Below are 24128 nucleotides of genomic sequence, written 5' to 3'. Positions count from 1 at the left end.
CTCCATATCCCTTGATTCCCTGAGAGACCAAAAATCTGTATCCCAGCCTTAAATATATTCAACAATGGAGCATCCACTACCCTCTGGGTAGAGAATTCCAAAGATTCACAACCCTTTAAATGAAGAAATATCTTCTCATCGCAGACCTAAATGATTGTCCCCTTATCCTGAGACTGTGCCCCCATGTTCTAGATTCCCTGCCAAGCAGAAACAACCTCTCAGCATTTGCTCTGTCAAGCCCCTTCAGAATCTTGTAAGTTTCAATGAGATCACCTCTCATTCTTCTAAACTCCAGAGAATATAGGCCAAATTTACTCAACCTCTCATCATAGGACACCCCACTCATCCCAAGAACCAATGTAGTATACCTTCGCTGTACTGCCTCCAATGTAAGTATATCCTTCCTTCAATAAGACCAAAACTACACACAGTATTCCAGGTGTGGTCTTACCAAGGCCCTGCTCAAATGTAGCAAGACTTCTTTATTCTTATACTCCAATACCCTTGCGATAAAGGCCAACATGCCATTTGCCTTCCTAATTGCTTGCTGTACCTGCATGCTGAATTTGTGCCCCTTGTACAAGCACACCCAAGTCTCTCTGAACATCAACATTTGCAAGTTTCATGCCTTTTAAAAAATATTCTGCTTTCCTATTTGTGCTACCAAAGTGAATAATGTCACATTTCCCCACATTATACTGAATATGCCACCTTGTTGCCCACTCACCTAACCTGTCTATATCTCTTTGTAGCCTTTCTGTGATTTCTTCGTAGCTTGCATTTCCATCTGCCTTTGTATTATCGGCAAACGTAGATGCGTTATCTCTGACTCTCTGTCAAACCATTAATATAGATTGTGAATAGCTGAGGGCCCTGCACTGAACCTTGTGGCATTCCATTAGTCACAGCCGGCCAACTTGAAAATGCCCCACTTATGCCTACTCTTTGCTTCCTATCTGTTAACCAATCTGCAATCCATGCTAATATATTACCCCCAACTCCATAAGCCCTTATCTTGCCTCTTAATCTTCTGTGTGGTACCTTATCGAATGCATTTTGGAAATCCAAATACTCTATATCTACTGGTTCCCCTTTATCTACCCCACTAGTTACATGCTCAAAAAACTCTAATAAATTTATCAAAAATGATTTATCTTTTGTAAAGCTATGTTGGCTTTGCCTGATCATACTATAACTTTCTCAGTGCATTAAGAGTTCCTTAATAATAAATTCCAGCACTTTACCTACTACTGATGTCAGGCTAACGGGCCTGTAGTAAATGTTCACAAACAATCACAGCAAGAAAATGTTCACTGTAGTCTTGCAGGATTTCACGTGAAAACGGGGAAAAATATAATTGATATTAAGGTAAAAGAAAAAACTTGCATTTCTAAAGCACCTTTCATGACCTAAAGATGTCCACAGTGCTTCACAGCCAATGAAGAACTTTTGACTTGTACTCACTATTGTAGTAACAACTTAATTTATATAGACCTTGAACAAATTAGCATTGAAAGGGAGGAGGTATTAGCGATTTTAGCCGGCCTAAAAGTGGACCCAGATGAGATGTATCCCAGGCTGCTATGTGAGGCAAGGGAGGAGATTGCAGGCGTTCTGACGCAAATTTTCAAATCCTCTCTGGCCACAGGAGAAGTGCCAGCGGACTGGAGGACAGTGAATGTGATGCCATTATTCAAGAAGGGTAGTAGGGATAAACCAGGTAATTACAGGCCAGTGAGTCTAACACCAGTGGTAGGAAACTATTGAAAAAAGTTCTGAGGGACTGGATTAATCTCCACTTGGAGAGGCAGGGATTAATCAAGGATAGTCAGCATGGCTTTGTCAGGGACAGATCATGTCTATCAAATTTGATTGACTTTCGAGGAGGTGACTAGGTATGTAGATCAGGGTAAAGAAGTTGATGTCTACATGGACTTCAGTAAGGCTTTTGATAAGGTCCTGCATGGGAGATTGGTCAAGAAGGTAAGAGCCCATGGGATCCAGGGCAAATTGGGTCCAAAATTGGTTTAGTGGCAGAAGGCAGAGGGTGATGGTCGAGGGCTGTTTTTGTGATTGGAAGCCTGTGACCAGTGGTGTACTGCAAGGATCAGTGCTGTGACCCTTGCTGTTTGTCACGTACATTAATGATTTAGATGTGAATATAGGAGGTATGATCAGTAAGTTCGCAGATGACACGAAAATTGGTGGTGTCATAAATAGTGAGGAGGAAAGCCTTGGATTACAGGACAATATAGATGGGCAGAGCAGTGGCAAATGGAGTTTAATCCTGAAAAGTGTGAGCTGATGCATTTTGGGAGGACTAACAAGGCAAGGGAATATACTATGGATGGTAGGACACTAGGAAGTTCAGAGGGACCTTGATGTACTTGTCCATAGATAACTGAAGGCAGGAGATAAGGTGTTTAGGAAGGCATTTCGCATACTTGCCTTTATTAGCTGAGGCATGGAATATAAGAGCAGGGAGGTTATGATGGAGCTATGTAAAACGCTAGTTAGGCCACAGCTGGAATACTGTGTACAGTTCTGGTCGCCACGCTATAGGAAGGATGTGGTTGCACTGGAGAGGGTGCAGAGGAGATTCGCCAGGATGTTACCTGGGCTGGAGCATTTCAGATATGAAGAGAGACTGGCTATGCTAGGGTTGTTTTCCTCAGAGCAGAGAAGGCTGAGGGGGGACCTGATTAGATAGGGTAGATAGGAGGAAACTTTTTCCCTTAGCAGAGATGGCAATAACCAGGAGGCATAGATTAAAGGCAAGGGGCAGGAGGTTTAGAGGGGACTTGAAGAAAAATGTTTTCACTCAGAGAGTGGTTGGAATCTGGAACACACTGCCTGAAGGGGTGGTAGAGGCAGGAACCCTCACAACATTTAATAAGTATTTAGATGAGCACTTAAAACGCCATAGCATGCAAGGCTTTGGGCTAAGTGCTAGAAAATGGGATTTGAGTAGATAGGTGCTTGATGGCCGGCACAGACATGGTGGGCCAAAGGGCCTGTTTCTGCGCTGTAAAATTCTCTGACTCTGAGACATGTTAAAGTAGGAAAACTTCTCATGTTACTTCGAGAGGCAGAACAGACAAAAATTGACAGAGCCCAAGAAGGAGGCATTCGGTCAGCTGACTAAATAATTGATCAAAGAGAGAAGTTTTAAGTGGGTCTTAAAGGAGCAGAGAGGTTTAGGGATAGAATTTCAGGGCTGAGGGCTTAGAAGGCTGAAAGTATGGCTGCCAGTGGTGCTGTGAAGAGAGTGAGGGGTACACAAGAATATAGAAAATGACGAAGTCAATATGCACATAGTAGGTCCCAAAACAGAATTTGAGATAAATGACTAGATAATCTGTTCGTGTTTTTGGTTGAGGGATAAAGGTTGGCCAGGACACCCAGAGAACTCCCTAGCTCATCTTTGAATAGAGCCATCTTTTATGTCCAGCTGAGATTTAATATCTCATCTGAAAGGCAGTCTGTTTGACAGAGCAGCCCTCCTCAGTACTGTACTGAAGTCCCTCAGTGGATTTCAGTGTTGCACGTACAACAATATTTTCCCATTTTTAGTACATCAGTGCCTTTCAGAGTTGGCTTGTGTGTACAGGAACAGACTGTTCACTCCTTTTTCTCTATTTTTCATTTTTCTCTCTCTCTCTGTTTTTATATATGAATATATTGGTAGAGGAGCATGTTTCAGAATAATGGAGAATAGAGTATGATAAGCATATAGAATCACAAAAGGAGTCGACCGATACTGATGGCCCAACAATAATTAGGAGAGGAAAGAATGAGAACGTTGATTACAGAAAGTGACATTAAACAAAAGTCAGAGCAATGCCACAGAAAATCAACTAATATGTTGTTGAAAGTTTTAAGCTTTTCGTATTTTGTACCTTAAGCTTGTTTATTAAAACAGTTTTGTGTCTCTTTGACTGAATAGCAGTTTATAGTAGCTTTCTGATTGGTCTGCGCTTTTTTTTAAAAAAAGGAAGACTTGCATTTATACAGTGCCTTTCACGACCAGCGGACATCCCAAAGTGCTTTATAGCCAATGAAGTATTTTTGAAGTGTAGTCACTGTTGTAATTTAGGAAATGTGGCAACCAATTGAAGCACAGTAAACTCCCACAAGAAATTTTGCTCATTAGCTCCCAATTCCATCCTCCTTCCTGCTGAACTAGGTGGTGCACAGCATTGATACCTTGCCTATATGCTGAGTTTCAAACCGTAGAATTTCCATCGAAGCTGCCCATGTTTACCCTTGAAATAAATATGGCCATTTTGTGCCCAAATTCACCTCGGTCATCCTCATAGCTCTCATTCACTTTTTCTCCTCCAATTTTGACTTCTCTAATGCTTTCCTTGCCAGCCTCCCAAGCTCCGTCTGATCAACTTAAACTTAAGTTCATCCAGAACATTGCTGTCTGCATCTCAACCTGCACAAATTCCTGTCCATCAACAACCCCCCCCACCCCCACCACTTTACCAACCTCCATATTCTCCCCATCTCCCAGTATATTGATTTTAAACATTCTTAGCCTTTTTTTATTTACAAATCCCTCTGCAGCTTCTCTTCCACCTCTACCTATGCAGCTTCCTCCCAACATATATTTCATCTTGCATTCTCCTCCTCGATTATAGTCAATGGTACATCTTCACTCGCCCTCATTGCTGTTCGCACCCTAATTCTATCCCACTGTCTGGAAGAGCCTTCAACCATATCAGCTGTGCATCTGGAATTCCAAATCTTGGGTCCTGACCGCTTAATATGTTTGCACAACCTATAAAGACTGATTCCTGATTTGCAGCTGGAGGCTGTTACCCTGATACGGGAAAATAGAAGTGTCTCACGTCCTTCAGTGGGCCTCGGTGTAAATGTTGCGTCAAAATAGGAGTGATATTCAATTGCTGTATTAAATTAAGAATTTTTTCTCTGTTATATCTATACATCCTCCTAGGACAATGAATTATTTTCTGCTGTGACTCATACATTATGATTTTCCTGTGTACTTTTTCTTGTCTTTTTGCAGTCACACAATGAGTCACTTTGCAAACCACAAAAATCTCCCACAGAGTGCAGAAATATTCTTTGAACAAACAATCTTGGTTCCGTGACTGGACTCCTCCCCCTTTTTTTAGAGCTACATTAGTAACAAACAACCTTTAAGCCATTTCACCCATGCCATTTCATAAAAAACAGCAGAAAAATACCCTTCAGTGGTTTAGTTTCTGCTTAATACAGTATTAATAGATATGAGGGGTGTGGTTGGGTGGATGCAGCTATATTTACTGATGAGTGATTCCATGAAAAGAGCAGTGGCTGGTATAGCCACAGTGGGTGGAATGGCTGAAATTCTTGATTTTATTTAACTTTTGATTTGATCCTGCTATTGCAGATCGTCAAGCCTGAAACCTTATGTTCACACAGATACCTTTTCAGTAGCGGTTGCTGGATAGTGAGCAGAAGTAATAGCCATCTATGACTTTCTCTTCCTCCTGCCTCTGCCCCGCCAGCCTAAGAACTCTGAGGCCAATTGTGATGTCTCTGCCACTGCATAAACTGAGTTTAGATGACTCTTTGCTCATCCTGGGATTGAATCTGGGAATTTGCTGGTCTATGATGTAGGTAGTCATGGGGTATACTTACTGAGCCATTGGGGCAATCCAATTGTTTTTTGGATATTTGAATTTTTCAGCATAAGTTGTTAAAGGATCAAATGATGCAGCATTTTTTTCTATTCTATAGCTGGTGGGCTCAGCCAGTACTGGATGAGCAGAAATTTCCTCCAATTTAATATTGGGAAGACTGAAACTATTGTTTTCGGTCTCCGCTCCAAACTCCATTTTCTAGCCACTGACTGCATTCCTCTTCCTGCCAACAGTCTGAAATTAAACCAGTCTGTTCACAACATCTGATCCCAAATTGAGCTTCCAGCCACATGTTTGTACCATCCCTAAGACAGCCTATTTCTGCTTCCGTAACATTGCCCGACTTTGCCCCTGTTTTAGCTCATCTGTTGCTAAAACCCTCATTCATGCCTTTGTAGCCTCTAGACTTGGCTATTCCAATGAACTCCGAGCTGATCTCTCATATTTTACCCTCTAAAATTGAGGTCATCAGAAACTCTGCTGTCCATGTCTTAACTCGTTAACCTATCACCCCTGTGCTCGCTGACCGAAAGTAGCTCCCAGTCCAGCAACATCTTTTTAAAATTCTTATCCTAGTTTTCAAATTCTTCCATGCCCTCGCCCCTGCCCCTCTCTGTAATCTCATCCAGCCCCACAACCCTCCAAGATATCTGCACTCATCTAATTCTGGCATCTTGAGCAACCCCAATTTTAATCGCTTCACTATTGGTGGCCGCACCTTCAGTTGTCTTGGCCCTAAACTCTGGAATACCCTCCTTGCACCATTCCCTTTCTCTACCTCGCTTTCTTCCTTTAAGGCGCTTCTTAAAACCTGCCTGTTCCAGCAAAATTTTCATCATCTGACCTAATATCGCCTTGTGTGACTCAGTGTCATACTTTGTTTTACAATGCTCCTGTGCAGTGCCTTGGGGCATTTTATTACATTAAAAGGCGCTATATAACTGCAAATTGTTTTGTTGACTGACTAGTCCTTGCAGCCCTCTGTCCACCCCAGCATTTTCAGATCTCTCTCTCTCTCTCCCCCTCTCCCCCTCCCTCCCTCCCCCCTTTCGCTCTGTCCCTCCCTCCCCTCCTCTGTCCCCCCTCCCCTGTTCCCCCGTCCCTCTCCCCCCACCCCGCGCCCCCCCCCCCGCCCCTCTCCTACCTGCTTCCCGCAGCAGCCATTCCGACAATCGGATATTTACCATGCTTTTTTAATTTAAGTTGTGTCTAGTGGAGGTGGGAACCTGTCCAGTATGCAGGATACAGGACATATACCAAATCGCGCGAAAGCAACAGGAGTGACCGATCCCAGGGCACCTGCACTGCATTCCACCAAGCAGCGCTAATGCCACTAGGGCAGCATCTGTCAGTCACAGAAAGTGGCCAATCATAGTCAGGTGCCCCGCCCATCAGACAGAGGTCCCGCCTACCCCTCCAGCTGACATACAGGGGAGCCATCAATCAGAGCCCAGCCACGGGCAGATTGACGGGTCGGATGCAATTCTTCGGTGGGCCGTATTTAGGACAACTCTAGTCTAACATCTGTTATTGGGAAATTACTGGAATCCATCATTAAAGAAGTAGTAGCAAGACTTTTAGAAAATCATAATACAATTGAGCTGAGTCAGCATGGTTTTGGGAAAGGAAAATTGTATTTGACAAATTTATTAGAGTTGTTTGAGGATGGTGGATAAAAGGGAACCACTAGCTTCAGGGTATTTAGATTTCCAAAAGGCATTTGATAAGTTGCCACATAAAGCTAACTGCATAAGAGCTCATGGTGTTGGGGGTACAAACAGGAAACAAGAGAGTTGGGATAAAGGGGTTATTTTCAGGTTGGCAAATTGTAATTAGTGGGTGCCACAGAGATCAGTGCTGGGCCTGATCTTTTTACAATCTATTAATGGCTTGGATGAAGCGACATTTGCTGATGGTACAAAGATAGGTATGAAAGCAAGTTGTGAGGAGGACACAGAGTCTGCAAATGGATAGAGATGAGTTTAAATAAGTTTATCCACTTTGGTGGGAAGAATAGAAAAGCAGAATATTATTTAAATGGAGGGAGATTGCAGAATGCTGCGGTACAGAGGGATCTGGGTGCCCTCTTGTATGAATCACAAAAAGTTAGCATGCAGCAAGTAATTAGGAAGGCAAATGAATGTAGACCTTTATTGCAAGGGGGATGGGATAAAAAAGTAGTGAAGCCTTGCTACGGCTGTACAGGGGATTGGTGCAATCACTTGGCGTTCTGCATACAGTTTTGGTCTCCTTATTTAAGGATGGATATACTTGCATTGGAGGCAGTTCAGAGAAAGTTCACTAGGTTTATTACTGGGATGAAGGGTTTACCTTATGAGGAAAGGTTGAACAAGTTGGGCCTACACTCATTGGAGTATAGAAGAATGGGAGATTATCTTATTGAAACATGTAAGATTCTAAGGAGGCATGACAGGGTAGATGCTAAGAGGATGGCTCCCCTTGTGAGGGAATCCAGAACTAGGGGGCACAGTTTCAGAATAAGGGGTCTCCCATTTAAAATGGAGATGAGGAGGATTTTCTTCTCTGAGGGCTGTTAATCTTTGGAATTCTCTATGCCAGAGAGCAGTGGAGGCTGCGTCATTGAATATGTTCAAGGCTGAGCTGGATGGATTTTTGGTCTACAATGGTTATTGGGGGTCAGGCAAGAAGGTGGAGTTAAGGCCACAATCAGATCAGCCACTATCTTATTGAATGGCGAAGCAGGCTTGAGGGGCCAAATGGTCTACTCCTACTTCTGTTTCTTATATTCTATGTTCTTGTTATCCATAGTGGCAGAGAAGCTGGTCTTTCCCTACACGACAGAGCCATGCCAGCATTCAATCCCAGAGATGGTGGTTTATCTACAACTATGCATGTTGGGTAATGACCTCCGTTTCCACAAAATCTGTTTCTTCCACAAAGCCTGCTGCCGCCTCACGCTGACCTATGTACACTAATTTGCGATTGTCCATGGTTTCAGTGCCTCCTTGTATATTTTACCATGCAAGTTTTTTGGGGCCCTCAGTGTCTGTATTTTGTAGGTGTCTTTTTTTGGGAGTGTCCGATCATACAGGTTTCTGTGTTTTTGCAGTATGCTTAGGGAGTGCATTACAGTTTCAAGTTGTAATGATGCTGTGTGGAAAACTAGTGTCATGACAGCAACAACTTTGATTTATATAGCACCTTTTTAAAGTACCAGGCCACTGCAGAGAGACATAATCAGACAAAAACGAATGGCAAGGCAAAGAAGGAGATATTCAGAGAGGTGACCAAAACCTTGGTTAAACAGTTAGATTTCAAGGAGAGTCTTAAAGGAAGTGGAGAGGTGAAGGGGTTTAGGGCGGGAATTCCAGAGCATGGCACCTGCTCGGCTGAAGGTTTGACTGACAATAATGGGGACAAGGGTTGCATAAAAGGACAGTTGGAGGAATGAAGAGTTTGAGGCAGTTTGTTTTATTCAGGTGGTCTTAAATTGCTTTTCCTTGACAACTTTGAATTTATTGCCAGCTGTGGCTTAGTTGCTTCAGAGTAAAAAGGTTTGGGTTCTCGCAGACGTGAGTACTTAATCTCAGCTGGCAGTCCAGTGTGGTACTTGAAGTGTTGCACTGACAGAATGACTGTCTTTTAAATGAGATATTAAACGCAGGCTCGGTTTTCCTTCTCAGATAGGCGTAAAAGATCACCCAAAGTTTTTCCTGGTGACCTGGCCAACATTTATCCCTTTCTGCACCAACTTATATGTCCTTTGGATATTCACAAACACTTTAGAATGAATGAATGAATGAATTATTTTCAAAGTCAAGTCGCTGATATGTAGATAAATATAGCAGCCAAATTTGTATACCACAATATCGGTCAACAGCTGATGAGACAATTGACTAGTTAACCTTTTCTCTTATGGGTGTTGGTCGAGGGAACAACATTGGTGTGGATACTGGTAGAATTCTGTGCTGTTTTCAAATGGTGCCACAGAATCTTTATATCCTCTCGAACAGGCAGACTAGTTTTCAGCTTAGTATCTTGTTTGAAAGATGACTCTTCCAATAATGCAGTATTACCTGAACAGTGCACTGAGTGGTGTCCCAGATTATGTGGTCAAGTCCTGGCTGGAGTTTAAACCCACAGTCTCTTGACTCAGCCAAAATGGCACAGCAGAATTAACTGTTATCAAATACATCTGAAGAACTTGGGGCCCGGAGCATTGTTGAGGAAAGATTCTTCTAAGCACCACATTTCCCTTGCCCACAAGACTTCAGGAATTCAGCGCTGGGATTTTCCCTCTTCTCTCAGTTACTAAGGGAACCCTTGTTGGTTTCTTTTCCTCTACTTAGTAATTTGCTTAAGTTCAGCAAGTTGCTGAATCAGAGATTGGTGGTTGAATGCCAGCTTTCCTAAAGAAAATTTTGGGGGGAACCAGCTACAGTGAAAGGTTTTGATGAAGTAAGGAGAAGCGTTTCCACTGGCAGGAGGGTTGGTAACCAGAGGGCACATCTTTAAGGTGTTATGACCAAGGCAGGAGGAGTGCACTGTTAATTCAGTCCCACTTCTCCACAGGTCACAACATATCAATAAATTTTCCCACTTAGTGAAACTGTCAATTAGATACTCTGTTTGTCTCCAGAATAAAGCACACCAACCAGGTTTCTTTAATCAGAACCAATAATGAAGTAAATATATACGCGAATTGAAATATTAAAGCCCTTTTTTTTATTCTAGCCCTCAAACACACACAACCAGTTAACCCGGAAAAAAAAAATTCTGTTTACAGCTGTTACAAAGAAATGGAAAGAATGTAAAAAAAATAATTTAGACTGCAGAGAAGCAGATATGGAAGTCCTTTGTTTTGGCACGATGTCCCAAAGTCAAATAGGTGGCTGCCAAACGGAATCTTTCCAGGCGATGTTGATGAACTGTCTGCTTAGGTAGGCATTCAAAGAAATTCAACTACAGAAGGTGTGCAGCAACAAAGGTTTCAGTTCTTACACATTCGATGCAAAGTCCTTTTAAAGATGCAAAGTTTCTACAAACATTCAGGATGTCTTCAAAATACAGGAGGCATCAAGTACAACTTCATACAGGCTTTTGCTTTTCAAGAGCAGGGATTCTTCAAAGAGAATTAACAGTGGTCTGGATTTTCTTCTCCTGGCAGGTCAATATGCAGATCTCTAGCTTCCTCTTTTAGTCCAGAAATCACTAGCTTTTATCAATTCAAAATGAAACAAAAAACAGTTCAGCAACAATCCTGTGACAGCCATATATCGTGGTCTGTCATTTCCTTGTAAACATCTGTCCCTTCAGGTTAGAACACTTGCTGTGTTTACTTGAAATCACATGTTTTCCAGTAAAAAAGAAACTTGTTTACTGGTCAACCTTTCGTTGCCCTTCCCTTTTAAAAAAAAACACCCACAAAGTTCAGCAATCTCCAGATGATTCAGTGTCCATGAAATTCTTTTCAGTTTTTAAAATATAGATTCTCACGTTTTTAACAAAAAATTTGAAAACCAGAGGGGAGATGAGATTTTTGTAAGCAGTGAGTTATGATCTGGAATGCACAGCCTGAAAGGGTGGTGGAAGCAGATTTCACTATGAACTTTGAAAAGTGAATTAGATATGTACTTGAAAGTAAAAATTTGCAAGAGTTTGTGGAAAAGAGCAAGGCATTGGGACTCACTGGATAACTTTTTCAAAGAGATGGCACAGATACCATGGGCCGAATGACTGCCTCCTGAGCTGTAAGAATCTATGAAATATGTGTCTTGGACTTTGGAATTTGAGTGGAATGCTGTTGTATTGTTAGCTACAACTTTGGATGACAAGTGCTACTTTTGGCTTGAAATTATATGTGGTGTGACAAAAATATCTTTTGTAGTGTTGTCACTTAGATACAAATAGGAGATTTAATCTAAAATGATTTTTCCTCTCGTTGTAGGATGCTGAGAAGAGAACTCCTTTGCATGCTGCTGCATATCTAGGAGATGCTGAAATTATTGAACTCCTTATCCTATCAGGTATATTTCAGCTATACAGTTTAGTCAGCAAAGACAAGTATTTGCATTTTCTCTGGGCTTTCTGCAAGATCTTCTGAGGTTGTGCAGGAATTCAGAAGAATCCCTGTGGAAACACCAGGCAATGTTGACAATTTAGATTTTGCATGCTCACTTTCTGTATCAAAAGTTTTAATACTCTGATGTTGACTGTGCATCTCACTTCTATGGGATAAACTGGGCTAGGCTGAAATTAAAGGTTGCCAACAAAGCCGAATAGCAGCTAATTTTTTTGTTAGATACTCAGCAGATATGCCTATAAAGTGTAACTCAATTGCTTGCAATCTACCAGTTAGAGACTCTAAAACAAATAATTAAAAACTAGGGCAACAAATTTCACTAAATTAAGTGTACACTAATATACTGCTCAAACACGAAGGCTGGAATTTTTTGTTGGGTGGGAGGCCCCACCCACTGGCCAAAAAGTCGAGGGCAAACCCACCTCTGCTGGGCCTGGGGAGCCAGGCTGGAATTTATCGCTCCCCAGGCCCTTAATTGGTCTTGGGTGGGACTTACACCTCCCTGAAGCAGGAAGTTCCGCCTAATGGAACTGCCGGCCAATCAGCGGGCAGCAGCTCCTAGTCCCAGCAGCATCACCAGAGCGGTAGCCACTGTTGGGACTACACCCAGCCATTGCAAGCAAGGTGAAGTATGGCCCGGAAGATGGCTCAGTTTTTATGGCGTTGCCAGGGGCAATCAGCCGGTCCCATTGAGGCAAGGGGCACTGGGGGGAGTGTTATGTGTTGGGGCTCCCCTCCACCAGCCTGCAAGAAGGACACCTGGTTTTACTAGCTGGGGTTCTTGAGGCTTTTGCTGTCCAGCTGCTGAGGGTAAAATACCTGCATTGGCGGAGTAGGCCCTTAATTGCCAGTCAGTTGGCCATTTAAGGGCTTTGGCCTGGGGTGAGTGGGCCATTTATCGCCGCCACCGCCCCGCCTAAAATTGCAGTGGGGCAGGAGGGAGTCCCACTCAATTTTATGTGCCCCCCCACCCCAACCAGCTGCCTCATTTAAGGGCTGTGAAATTCCAGTAGCCCATTCTGCTGGCCAAACAAAGGTGATGTAAAACTGAAGTATTGCTAAAACCAAAGACGCTGACTCTACCCCAATCTGAGAGGACATTTGTGCAGTTAGGGCTGGCCGCTGGCCTCCAGGTATGCTGACCCCAGTCCAGCCTTGTAAGCTGACTTTAGGAAGGATGTGAGGGCCGTTGAGAGGGTACAAAGGAGGTTTATCAGAATGGTTCTGGAATGGGGGATTTTAGTAACAAGGTTAGGTTAGAGAAGCTGGGGTTGTTCACCTTGGAGCAAAGCAGTTTGTTGGGAGATTTAATAGAAGTGTACAAGATTATTAATCTTGTTAATTAGAGAATTGGCTTAAACCAGTTTTCAGGGGCTAGAGTCAGTCAGTATAAAAGTGGGCCATCTTACAGTGCTGACCTTGTTTGCACTGGAGTGCTGACTTGGGTTGCATTAGAGTGTTAAAGTGGAAGTTTGGTGACTGAGCAAGTTCGGTGAGGAGGGAGCGAGGAGTTCCTTTAATTTCCTACCTGTCCTCAGAGTGAGGGAGCCAAGAGTTTCCAAAGAGCACAGCTGACTGGTGAGTAAGTCCTGGTGGGTATTTTTCAAAGTGGATTGAATTGTAAGTCATTGTTTTAACAAGAATTAGTTGTTTTTTAAAATTATAATCTTCTAAAGTTTTAAATTTAAAGGGTTTATTCATGGCAGGAGAGCTTGAAGCCATGGTTTGCTCCTCTTGTTGCATGTGGCAATCCGGGAACATTTCCAGTCCCCGGGACCAGCATGTGTGCAGGAAGTGTGTCCAGCTGCAGCTGCTGGAAGCTCGGGTTTCAGAGCTGGAACGGCGGCTGGAAACACTGGAGCATCTGCTAGTCTGAGAGCATTATGGATAGCACGTATAGAGAGGTGGTCACACCGCAGCTGAAGGGACTTGAAGGAAGGGAATGGGTGACCACCAGGCAGTCCAAGAGAATCAGGTAGGTAGTTCAGGAGTCCCCTGGGGTCCTGCTTGCAAATCTGTATTCCATTTTGGAGGCTGATGAGGCTGGTTCCTCCAGGCAGTGCGGACAGAGCCATGCTTCTGGCACTGCAAGCAGCCTGTCTGCACAGGAAGGGGGAAAGAGAGGAAGAGCAATAGTAATAGGGGATTCTATAGTCAGGGGAACAGATAGGCGCTACTGTGGCCATCAACGTGACTCCAGGATGGTGTGTTGCCTCCCTGGTGCCAGGGTCCGGGATGTCACTGAATGGCTGCAGGGCATTCTGAAGGGGGAGGGTGATGAGGCAGAGGTCATGGTACATGTTGGTACCAATGGCGTAGGTAGAAAGAGGGATGAGGTCTTGCATCAAGAATTCAGGGAGTTAGGCAGTAGACTAAAAAGCAGGACCTCTCGGGTTGTAATCTCTGGATTACTCCCAGTGCCACGTGCTAGCGAGTATAGAAATAGGAGAATAGCACAGATGAATGCGTGGCTTAAGAGTTGGTGCAGGAGGGAGGGTTTTAGATTCCTGGACCACTGGGACCGTTTCTGGGGAAGGTGGGACCTGGACAAGCGGGACGATCTACATCTGAACCAGAGGGGGACTAACATCCTTGCTGGTGGGTTTGCTAGTGCTGTTGGGAGGAGTTTAAACTAATTTGGCAGGGGGAGGGGATACAGACTCCGAGCAGAATAGGGACACAGCTAAACACAGGAAAGCGAACAAGTCAGAGGGAATACAGCGGAAGTAAGTTTCAGGGGAGTAAGACCAGGATGGAAGGCCTCTACTTTAATGCCAGGAGTATTGCAGGTAAAATGGATGAGTTAAGGGCAATGATTGACATGTAGAATTGTGATATAGTAACCTTCATGGAGACATGGTTGAGGGAGGGGCAGGATTGGCAGCTCAATATCCCGGGATATAGAATCTTCAGGCGAGACAGGAGGGAGTAAAAGAGGAGGGGGCATTGCGATATTAGTTAAGGAGTCAGTTACTGCAGTAATGAGAGATGATTTCTTGGAGGGGGCATCAAATGAAGCTTTATGGGTAGAGTTTAGAAATAAAAAAGGGACAGCCACATTGCTAGGTGTTTATTATAGACCTCCAGATCGTCAGCGGGAAATTGAGGAGCAAATATGTGCGCAATTTGCAGAGGTGTGTAAAAATAATAGGGTAATTATATTAGGTGATTTCAACTTTCCCAGCATTAATTGGGATAGTCATATTGTTATGGGCTTAGATGGAGTGGAGTTCTTGAAATGTATACAGGAGAACATTTTAGCTCAATATGTAGAGGATCCAACAAGGGAGGGTGCAGTGTTGGACTTAATTCTGGGGAATGAAGCCGGACAGGTGGTCGAAGTGTTGGTGGGGGAGCATTTTGGTAAAAGCGACTACAACATGGTACAATTTAATCTTGTTATGGAGAAAGAAATAGACAAGTTGCAAAAAAAGGTTTTGGATTGGGGGATAGCGAATATTAGTAAAATAAGGCAGGATCTGGCCACGGTAGACTGGAAAGAGTTACTTGTTGGGAAATCTACAGAAGAGCAGTGGGGGGCATTCAAAAAGGAAATGGGGAGGGTACAGACCCAACATGTTCCCTCTAGCGTAATAGGTAGGAGCAACAAGCCCAGAGAACCATGGACGACCAGAAACATTCCGGCTACGATGAGAAGGAAAAGAGAGGCTTTTAGCAAATACAAGGAGAACAAATCAATGGAAGCATTAGTGGAGTACAGAAAGTGTAGGATGGAGCTTAAGAAAGCAATTAGGAGAGCAAAGAGGGGATATGAGAAAGCTCTGGCTGGTAAAAGTAGGGAAAATCCCAAGATATTCTATAAGTATATCAATGGGAAGAGGATAACCAGGGAAAGAGTAGGACCCATTAGGGACCAAGGCTGAAATTTGTGGGTGGAGCCAGAGGACATTGGTAGGGTGTTGAACGAATACTTCACATCTGTCTTCACCCAAGAAAAAGAGGAGGATGTAGATATGGAACTTAGAGAGAGAGACTGTGAGGTTCATGAACAAATTGTCATAGGGAATGACAAGGTATTGGAGGTTTTGGAAGGCTAAAATGTGGACAAATCTCCAGATCTGGACAACTTGTGTCCCAGGATGCTGTGGGAGGCGAGGGTGGAGATTGCAGGGGCTCTGACCCTAATTTTTAATTCCTCTCTGGCCACGGGGGAGGTGCCAGAGGACTGGAGAACAGCTAATGTGGTCCCACTATTTAAGAGAGGCTGTTGAGACCATTGAGTCTCACGTCAGTGGCAGGGAAACTATTGGAGAAAATTCTGAAGGAGAGAATCTATCACCACTTGGAGAGGCAAAATTTGATTAGGAATAGTCAGCATAGCTTTGTCAGAGGGAGGTCATGCCTGACAAATTTGATTGAATTTTTTGAGCATGTGACCAGGTGTGTAGATGAGGGTAGTGCAGTTGATGTAGTTTACATGGATTTCAGCAAAACCTTTGACAAGGTCCCACATGGGAGACTTATCAAGAAAGCAAATGCACATGGGATACAAGGTAACTTGATCAGGTGGATTCAAAATTGGCTTAGCTGTAGGAGACAGAGTGATGACAGATGGCTGTTTTAGTGACTGGAAGCCAGTGTCCAGTGGCATACCACAGGGATCTGTGCTGGGTCCCCTATTGTTTGTCATTTATATCAACGACCTAGATGACTTTGTGGGGGGTAGGATCAGTAAGTTTGCGGATGACACAAAGATTGTTCGAGTGGTTAACAGTGAGGTGGAGTGTCTTAGATTACAGGAAGATATAGACAGGATGGTCAAATGGGCAGAAAAGTGGCAGATGGAATTTAACGCTGAAAAGTGTGAGGTGATACACTTTGGAAGGAGTAATGTGACATGGAAGTATTCAATGAATGGCCTGACACTGGGAATTTCTGAGATACAAAGGGACCTTGGCGTGTTTGTCCATGGATCTCTGAAGGCAGAAGGGCAGGTTAATCGGGTGATGAAAAAGGCATATGGGACACTTGCCTTTATCAATCGAGGCATACATTACAAAAGCAGGGAGGTCATGTTGGAGTTGTACAGAACTTTGGTAAGGCCACAGCTGGAGTACTGTGTGCAATTCTGCTCGTCACATTATAGGAAGGATGTGATTGCACTGGAGGGGGTGCAGAGGCGATTCACCAGGATGTTGCCTGGGATGGAACATTTAAGCCATGAAGAGAGGTTGGATAGGCTTAGGTTGTTTTCACTGGAGCAGAGAAGACTGAGGGGTGACCTGATCGAGGTGTACAAGATTATGAGGGGCATGGACAGGGTGAATAGGGAGCAGCTGTTCCCCTTAGTTGAAGGGTCAGTTACGAGGGGTCACAAGTTTAAGGTGAGGGGCGGGAGGTTTAAGGGGGATTTGAGGAAGAACTTTTTATCCAGAGGCTGGTGACTGTCTGGAATGCTCTGCCTGGGAGGGTGGTAGAGGCAGGTTGCCTCACATCCTTTAAAAAGTGCCTGGATGAGCACTTGGCACGTCATAACATTCAAGGCTATGGTTCAAGTGCTGGCAAATGGGATTAGGTAGACAAGTCAGGTGTTTTAATGCATCGATGCAGACTCGATGGGCCGAAGGGCCTCTTCACTATTATTCTGTGATTATGACAGGCTAAAGGGAAAACTGAAAGTTTTGGGCAAAAGATGCAGGGAGAATATGAGGAAGCACTTTTTTAACGCAGTGGGTGGTAATGACTTGGAACTCACTGCCCACAAGGGTGGTGGAAGTGGAGGCGATCAATGATTTCAAGAGGCAGTTGCATGGGCACCTGAGAGAAATAGAGTTGCAGGGCTATGGGGATTGAGCCGGGGAGTGGGACTGACAGCATTTCTGTGGAGAGCCAGCATGGACTCAATGGGCCGAATCTGAAGGGTATCTCAAATTGGAAGGAAGCAATGCTGGTACCAAGAAGTAGAAAATTATCAAGTGACGTTAGAAGACGGGCGAAACAAAGGCGAGAATCACTTAGGCTTAGAATGCAGAAATATGTCAAGATGACAAGATTAAGAGCACGCTACCTGAATACACGCAGCATTCGCAACAAGGTAGATTATTTAAAAGCATAAATAGAGGTAAATGGGTATGATATTGCCGTTACGGAAACGTGGCTATAGGGTGACCAAGACTGGGAACTGAATATTCAAGGCTGGTCAACATTTAGGAAAGACAGACAAAAAGGAAGAAGAGGTGGTGTTGCGCTGATAAGGGATGGGATCAATACATCAGTAAGGAAGGATCTCAGATCGGAAGAACAAAATGTGGAATCTGTTTGAGTGGAGCTAAGAAACAGCATGGGGCAGCAAACATTGCTAGGAGTTGTTGATAGATCACTAAACAGTGGTGGTAGTGTAGGGCATGATATTAATCAGCAGATTAGAGCAGCATGTAGCATGGGTAATAGGGTAATCATGGGCGATTTCAACCTGCATATAGACTGGGTAAACCTAATGAACACTAATGCTGTGGAGGACGAGTTTCTGGATTGTGTTAGGGAGGTTTTCTAGGGCAGTATGTTGAGGAACTGACTAGACAACAAGCTACTTCAGATCTATTATTATATAATGAGAAAGGGTTTATTAATAATCTTGTTGTAAAAGAATCTTTAGGAATTAGTGACCATAATATGATAGAATTTTACATTATGTTTGAAAGTGAGGTAGTTCAATCTGAAGCCAGGGTGTTAAATTTGAACAAAGGAAATTATGAAGGTAAATTGGCTGAGGTGGATTGGGAAAATACATTAAAAGGTATGACAGTACATAGACAATGGATAGTCTTTAAAGAAATATCAAATAGTTTACAGCAAAAATACATTCCTTCAAGGCACAAAAACCCAAGAAGAAAAGGCAGTCAACTGTGGCTAACAAAGGAAGTTAAGGATTGTATAAGATTAAAAGAAAAGGCCTTTTAAGTTGCCAGAAATAATTGTACACCTGAGCATTGGGAGGACTTTAGAATACAGCAAAGGATAACCAAGAAACTGATAGAGAGGGAGAATAGAATATGAATGTAAACGAGCAAAAAACATACAAACGGACTGTAAAAGCTTCCATAGGTGTGTAAAGAGGAAACGTTTGGCTAAGACAAATGCGGGTCCATTACAGGCAGAGTCAGGAGAATTTATAATGGGGAGTAGAAGCTAAATGATTACTTTGTGTCCATCTTCACTGAGGAAGATACAAGAAATCTCCCAGAATTAGAGATCCAAGGGACTAGGGAGAATGAGGAATTGAAGGAAATTAATATTAGTCAGAAGGTTGTATTGGAGAAATTAGTGGAGCTGAAGGTTGTTAAGTCCCCGGGACCAGATATTCTACATCCCAGAGTGTTGAAAGGGGTAACTTTGGAGATGGTGAATGCATTGGTGATCATCTTCCAAAATTCTATAGATTCTGGAACGTTTCCTGCAGATTGGAAGGTAGCAAATGTCACCCCACTATTTAAGAAGGGAGGGAGAGAGAAAACAGTGAACTAAGACCTGTTAGCCTTACATCAGTACTCGGGAAAATGCTAGAATCTATTCTAAAGGATGTGATAAATGGACACTTGGATAATAATCTGATTGGGCATAGTCAACATGGATTTATGAAAGGGAAATCATGTTTGACAAATCTGTTGGAGCTTTTTGAGGATATTGCTAACAATTGATAAAGGGAGTCAGTGGACGTAGCATACTTGGATTTCAGAAGGCATTTAATAAAGTCCCCCACAGAAGGTTGGTTAGCAAAATTAAAGCACATGGAATAGGAGGTAATATACTGGCATGGATTAAGGATTGGTTAAGAGGCAGAAAGCAGAGAGTAGGGATAAACAGGTCATTCTTGCGTTGGAAGGCTGTGACTAGTCAGGCACCGCAAGGATCAGTACTTGGGCTCCAGCTGTTCACAATATATATCAATGATTTGGATGTGGGGACCAAATGTAATATTTCCAAGTTTACGGATGACACAAAACTAGATGGGAATGTGTGTTGAGGAAGATGCAAAGCGGCTTCAAGGGGATTTGGACAGACTTAGTGAGTGGGCAAGAACATGGCAGATGGAATATAATGTGGCAAAATGTGAGGTTATCCACTTTGGTAGGAGGAATAGATGTGCAGAGTATTTCTTCAATGGTAAGAGATTTGAAAATGTAGATATACAAAGGGACCTGGGTGTCCTCATCAGTAAGTCACTGGAGGCTAACATGAAGGTGCAGTAAGCAATTAGGAAGGCTAACGATATGTTAGCCTTTATCGCAAGAGGATTTGAGTACAGGAGTAGCAAAGTCTTGCTTCAATTGTATAGAGCATTGGTTAGACCGCACCTGGAGCAGTGTGTGCATTTTTAGTCCCCTTACCTTAGGAAGGATATTATTACCATAGAGGGAGTGCAATGAAGATTCACCAAACTTGTTCCCAAGATGGTGGGACTGTCCTATGAAGAGATTGGGGAAACTGGGCCTGTATTCTCTAGAGTCTCGAAGAATGAGAGGTGATCTCATTGTAACCTACAAAACACTTAAAGGGATAGACAGGGTAGATGCAGGTAAGATGTTTCCCCTGGTTGGGGAGTCTAGAACCAGGGGACACAATTTCAAAATAAGGGGGAAGCCACTTAGGACAGAGATGAGGAGAAATTTCTCTACTCAGAGGGTTGTGAATCTTTGGAATTCTCTACCCCAGACGGCTGTGGAAGCTCAGTGATTATGTTTAAAGTGGAGATTGACGGATTTCTAAATACAGATGACATAAAGGGATATGGGGACAGTATGGGAAAAAGACATTGAAGTGGATGATCAGCCATGATCGTATTGAATGGCAGAGCAAGTTTGATGGGCTGTCTGGCCGCCTTCTGAGCCGTAAATGACCCGATGACTGTATGAAACCGGTCTCAGCCGCTCCATTTTAAGCCGCCCCACTTTAAGGCCCATCATGCATTGATGAAAACCAAGATGGTAAAGTCCTCAGCTGTGGAAAGAGCCAATTTCATGGTCAAGAAAGATAATTGTTCCCTACTGGGCTGTATGACCTTTCTTTACAGAGCTTCTTAGCTCTTCCAAAGGAGCTCCATGAAATTTATACCAGCACTGAGCTGGCAAGAGTTCCACTAAGGCCTAATAAGGGTGTTCTGGGCAGAATACCCAGCTAGACTGGGAACTCTACACCACCCCTTGATGGGGGTGTTGGAGCTGAAGATTAATCCAAGATCTCACTACACTCTGCTGCCCTCTCAAATGGTTCTCTGAAATATGGGGCAGAATCCTGATTCAACTGGCTTCTGACCCCTGATTTCATGATCTGAGATTCCATCTTGGCCTCAATGAGAATTTGGGACTGAAATATTGTTGACTAATTGCTGACGTGGATCTTTACAGTAGCTGATGAATACAGTTTCATTTTTTATAACTATCATGCTAAATTTTCTTAAAGTACTGTCATTTGTAAACACATTGAATGCTATTTTACTGAGATTATCTTCAAAGAAGGAAATAAAAACTTTCTAAAACTTGGTAGCATCTGCAGCAAGCATTCCCATGCCAGATGTAAATTTTAATTCTTTCTGCTTCAGTGTCAAATTTTCTGTTCTTCCTGCTTTCATATATAAATGAGTAGACAGTCATCCAAGCTTCAGGAAAATTGCTGGAAGGAAGCTCTGCTGAGGCAGGTCCAAGATGCTCAACAAAATATTTCAAATCACAGTATTTGCCATCTCTTAAAGGTTGCCTTCAAAATCAAACCGGCAGACCATATTCATCTTGTATTTTGTCCTTTGTTTCTACAAACCTTTATCAGACTCAAGTAAACAATTAATTTTTTTGAACTTTTAAATATTTTAAATTTCTTTTAAAACTCCCCTTGGCCAAGTCCTTATTTCAGTTTAGTGGGTTAATGAGCTTTGGATACTTTCAATGGACTTGCTTGTTTTAAGTCAGTGTTGCAGGTTATTTTATTCATCCACATTGCGCAGTAAGGCGTCACCTAAATTCCTCATCCTTAACTATTCTTACAATTATATGGAATTGGTAGGAAATTCTGTGCAAACTATTGTTATATAGGTGCATTCTTACTTGTATAATTTTGTACTTTTAGGAGCTAGAGTTAATGCCAAAGACAACAAATGGTTGACTCCCCTGCATCGTGCTGTTGCCTCTTGCAGTGAGGTAAGTGTAAATGACTTTCATCATGCCATAGCAGAATTAGAGAATGTGACCTTAAAGCTGATGTGTACACGTGAATTTTGATTCACCATCTTTTGAGTCAACATTAGAAACAATCAGCTCAGTGGATCTTCTTGACTACAACAATGTTGTAACCAGGAGCGGCCTTATCTTGGGAAAAAATAAAATTAACATTTAAAAATGTAATGGAGCTTTGCGCATTGTATAATTTAGCTGTTCATCATTTGCAATCTTGGCTGCTGTTGAGGGTCTGGTGTAAGTTCTTGTAGCTGCAAATCCACTACTATTCAGAAAGATAAGATGTTGCAGCTACCAGAAGCTGATGTCCTGTTTGAGTTTTGCTTTCATTTCTGTGGACTTTTAATGCTTCAATAAAGATTTGTCCTATTCTTTGCATGAAGTTTCCTCAGCAATTAGATTTCAGCGTTGGCAGTCCCAAACCACTTGATAGACCAAATAATAGCTACCCCATTTAAGCTATTGAGGATAGTATTTTGTCCATGTTAGTGACCTGGAGGACTATAAAAATCTGGCCTATAAATTTGTTTTTTAATTTGTTTCTGCATACCTGCATTCCTCACCAGATATTGTGCCATAAAAATATGCATATTGAAATGGTCATATGCATTTCAGATTTCACATGTGGATATGAAATTGGTTTTATGCAAGTCAGAAAGCAAGCTTGTTCAAAGATCAAACACTGCTGCAAAATAGTTTATCTGGTTAACCTGAATCTTTCCATAATCCTGACTGAAAGTGGAGGGTGGCAAATGTTGTTCCCTTGTTCAAGAAAGGGAATAGGGATAACCCTGGGAATTATAGACCAGTCAGTCTTGCGTCGGTAGTGGGCAAATTATTGGAGAGGATTCTGAGAGACAGGATTTATGATTATTTGGAAAAGCATGGTTTGATTAGAGACAGTCAGCATGGCTTTGTGAGGGGCAGGTCATGCCTCACAAGCCTCATTGAATTCTTTGAAGATGTGACAAAACACATTGATGAAGGAAGAGCAGTGGATGTGGTGTATATGGATTTTAGCAAGACGTTTGATAAGCTTCCCCATGGTAGGCTCATTCAGAAAGTGAGGAGGAATGGGATACAGGGGAAGTTGGCTGTCTGGATACAAAATTGGCTAGCCCATAGAAGACAGAGGGTGGTAGTAGATGGAAAGTATTCAGCTTGGAGCTCGGTGACCAGTGGTGTTCCGCAGGGATCTGTTCTGCTCTTTGTGATTTTTATAAATGACTTGGATGAGGAAGTGGAAGGCTGGGTTAGCAAGTTTGCCGATGACACGAAGGTTGCTGGAGTTGTGGATAGTGTGGAATTCTGTTGTAGGTTGCAATGGGACATTGACAGGATGCAGAGCTGGGCTGAGAAGTGGCAGATGGAGTTCAACCTGGAAAAGTGTGAAGTGATTCATTTTGGAAGGTCGAATTTGAATGCAGAATACAGGCTTAAAGACAGGATTCTTGGCAGTGTGGAGGGACAGAGGGATCTTGGGGTCCATGTCCATAGATCGCTCAAAGTTGCCACCCAAGTTGATAGGGTTGTTAAGAAGGCATATGGTGTGTTGGCTTTCATTAACAGGGGGATTGAGTTTAAGAGCCGCAAGGTTATGCTGCAGCTCTATAAAGCCCTGGTTCGACCACACTTGGAATATTGCGTTCAGTTCTGGTCGACTCATTATAGGAAGGATGTGGAAGCTTTAGAGAGGGTGCAGAGGAGATTTACCAGGATGCTGCCTGGACTGGAGGGCATGTCTTATGAAGAAAGATTGAGGGAGCTAGGGCTTTTCTCATTGGAGCGAAGAAGGTTGAGAGGTGACTTGATGGAGGGGTACAAGATGATGAGAGGCATAGATAGAGTGGATAGCCAGAGACTTTTTCCCAGGGCGGAAAGGGCTATCACCAGGGGGCATAATTTTAAGGTGATTGGAGGAAGGTTTCGGGGAGATGTCAGAGGTAGGTTCTTTACACAGCGAGTGGTGGGTGCGTGGAATGCGCTGCCAGCGGTGGTAGTAGAAGCAGATACATTAGGGACATTTAAGCGACTCTTGGATAGGTACATGGATGATAGTAGAATGAAGGGTATGTAGGTAGTTTGATCTTAGAGTAGGTTAAAGGTTCGGCATAACATCGTGGGCCGAAGGGCCTGTACTGTGCTCTACTGTTCTATGTTCTATGAAATGGGTTCAAATTGAAATTGTAAACGTTCTTCAGATTTATTTTAATGAATTTGTTT

General features: G+C 43.0%; 1 protein-coding gene across 3 annotated transcripts in view; it reads left to right on the top strand.

Moving 5' to 3' along the window:
* ankrd28b (ankyrin repeat domain 28b) overlaps positions 1-24128 on the top strand; it is a 252341-nt gene that overhangs the window by 91876 nt on the left and 136337 nt on the right. For all 3 annotated transcript variants that reach the window (XM_068011757.1, XM_068011764.1, XM_068011748.1), the window contains exons 3-4: positions 11584-11662; positions 21799-21869. In XM_068011757.1, the coding sequence (XP_067867858.1) occupies positions 11584-11662; positions 21799-21869 (150 nt within the window). The remainder of the gene's footprint in view (positions 1-11583; positions 11663-21798; positions 21870-24128) is intronic.

The sequence above is a fragment of the Heterodontus francisci genome, chromosome 2, assembly GCF_036365525.1.
Source record: "Heterodontus francisci isolate sHetFra1 chromosome 2, sHetFra1.hap1, whole genome shotgun sequence".
Lineage (NCBI taxonomy): Eukaryota > Metazoa > Chordata > Chondrichthyes > Heterodontiformes > Heterodontidae > Heterodontus > Heterodontus francisci.
Note: the sequence above shows the minus strand (reverse complement) of the source record. Positions and strands in the feature narration are given on the sequence as shown.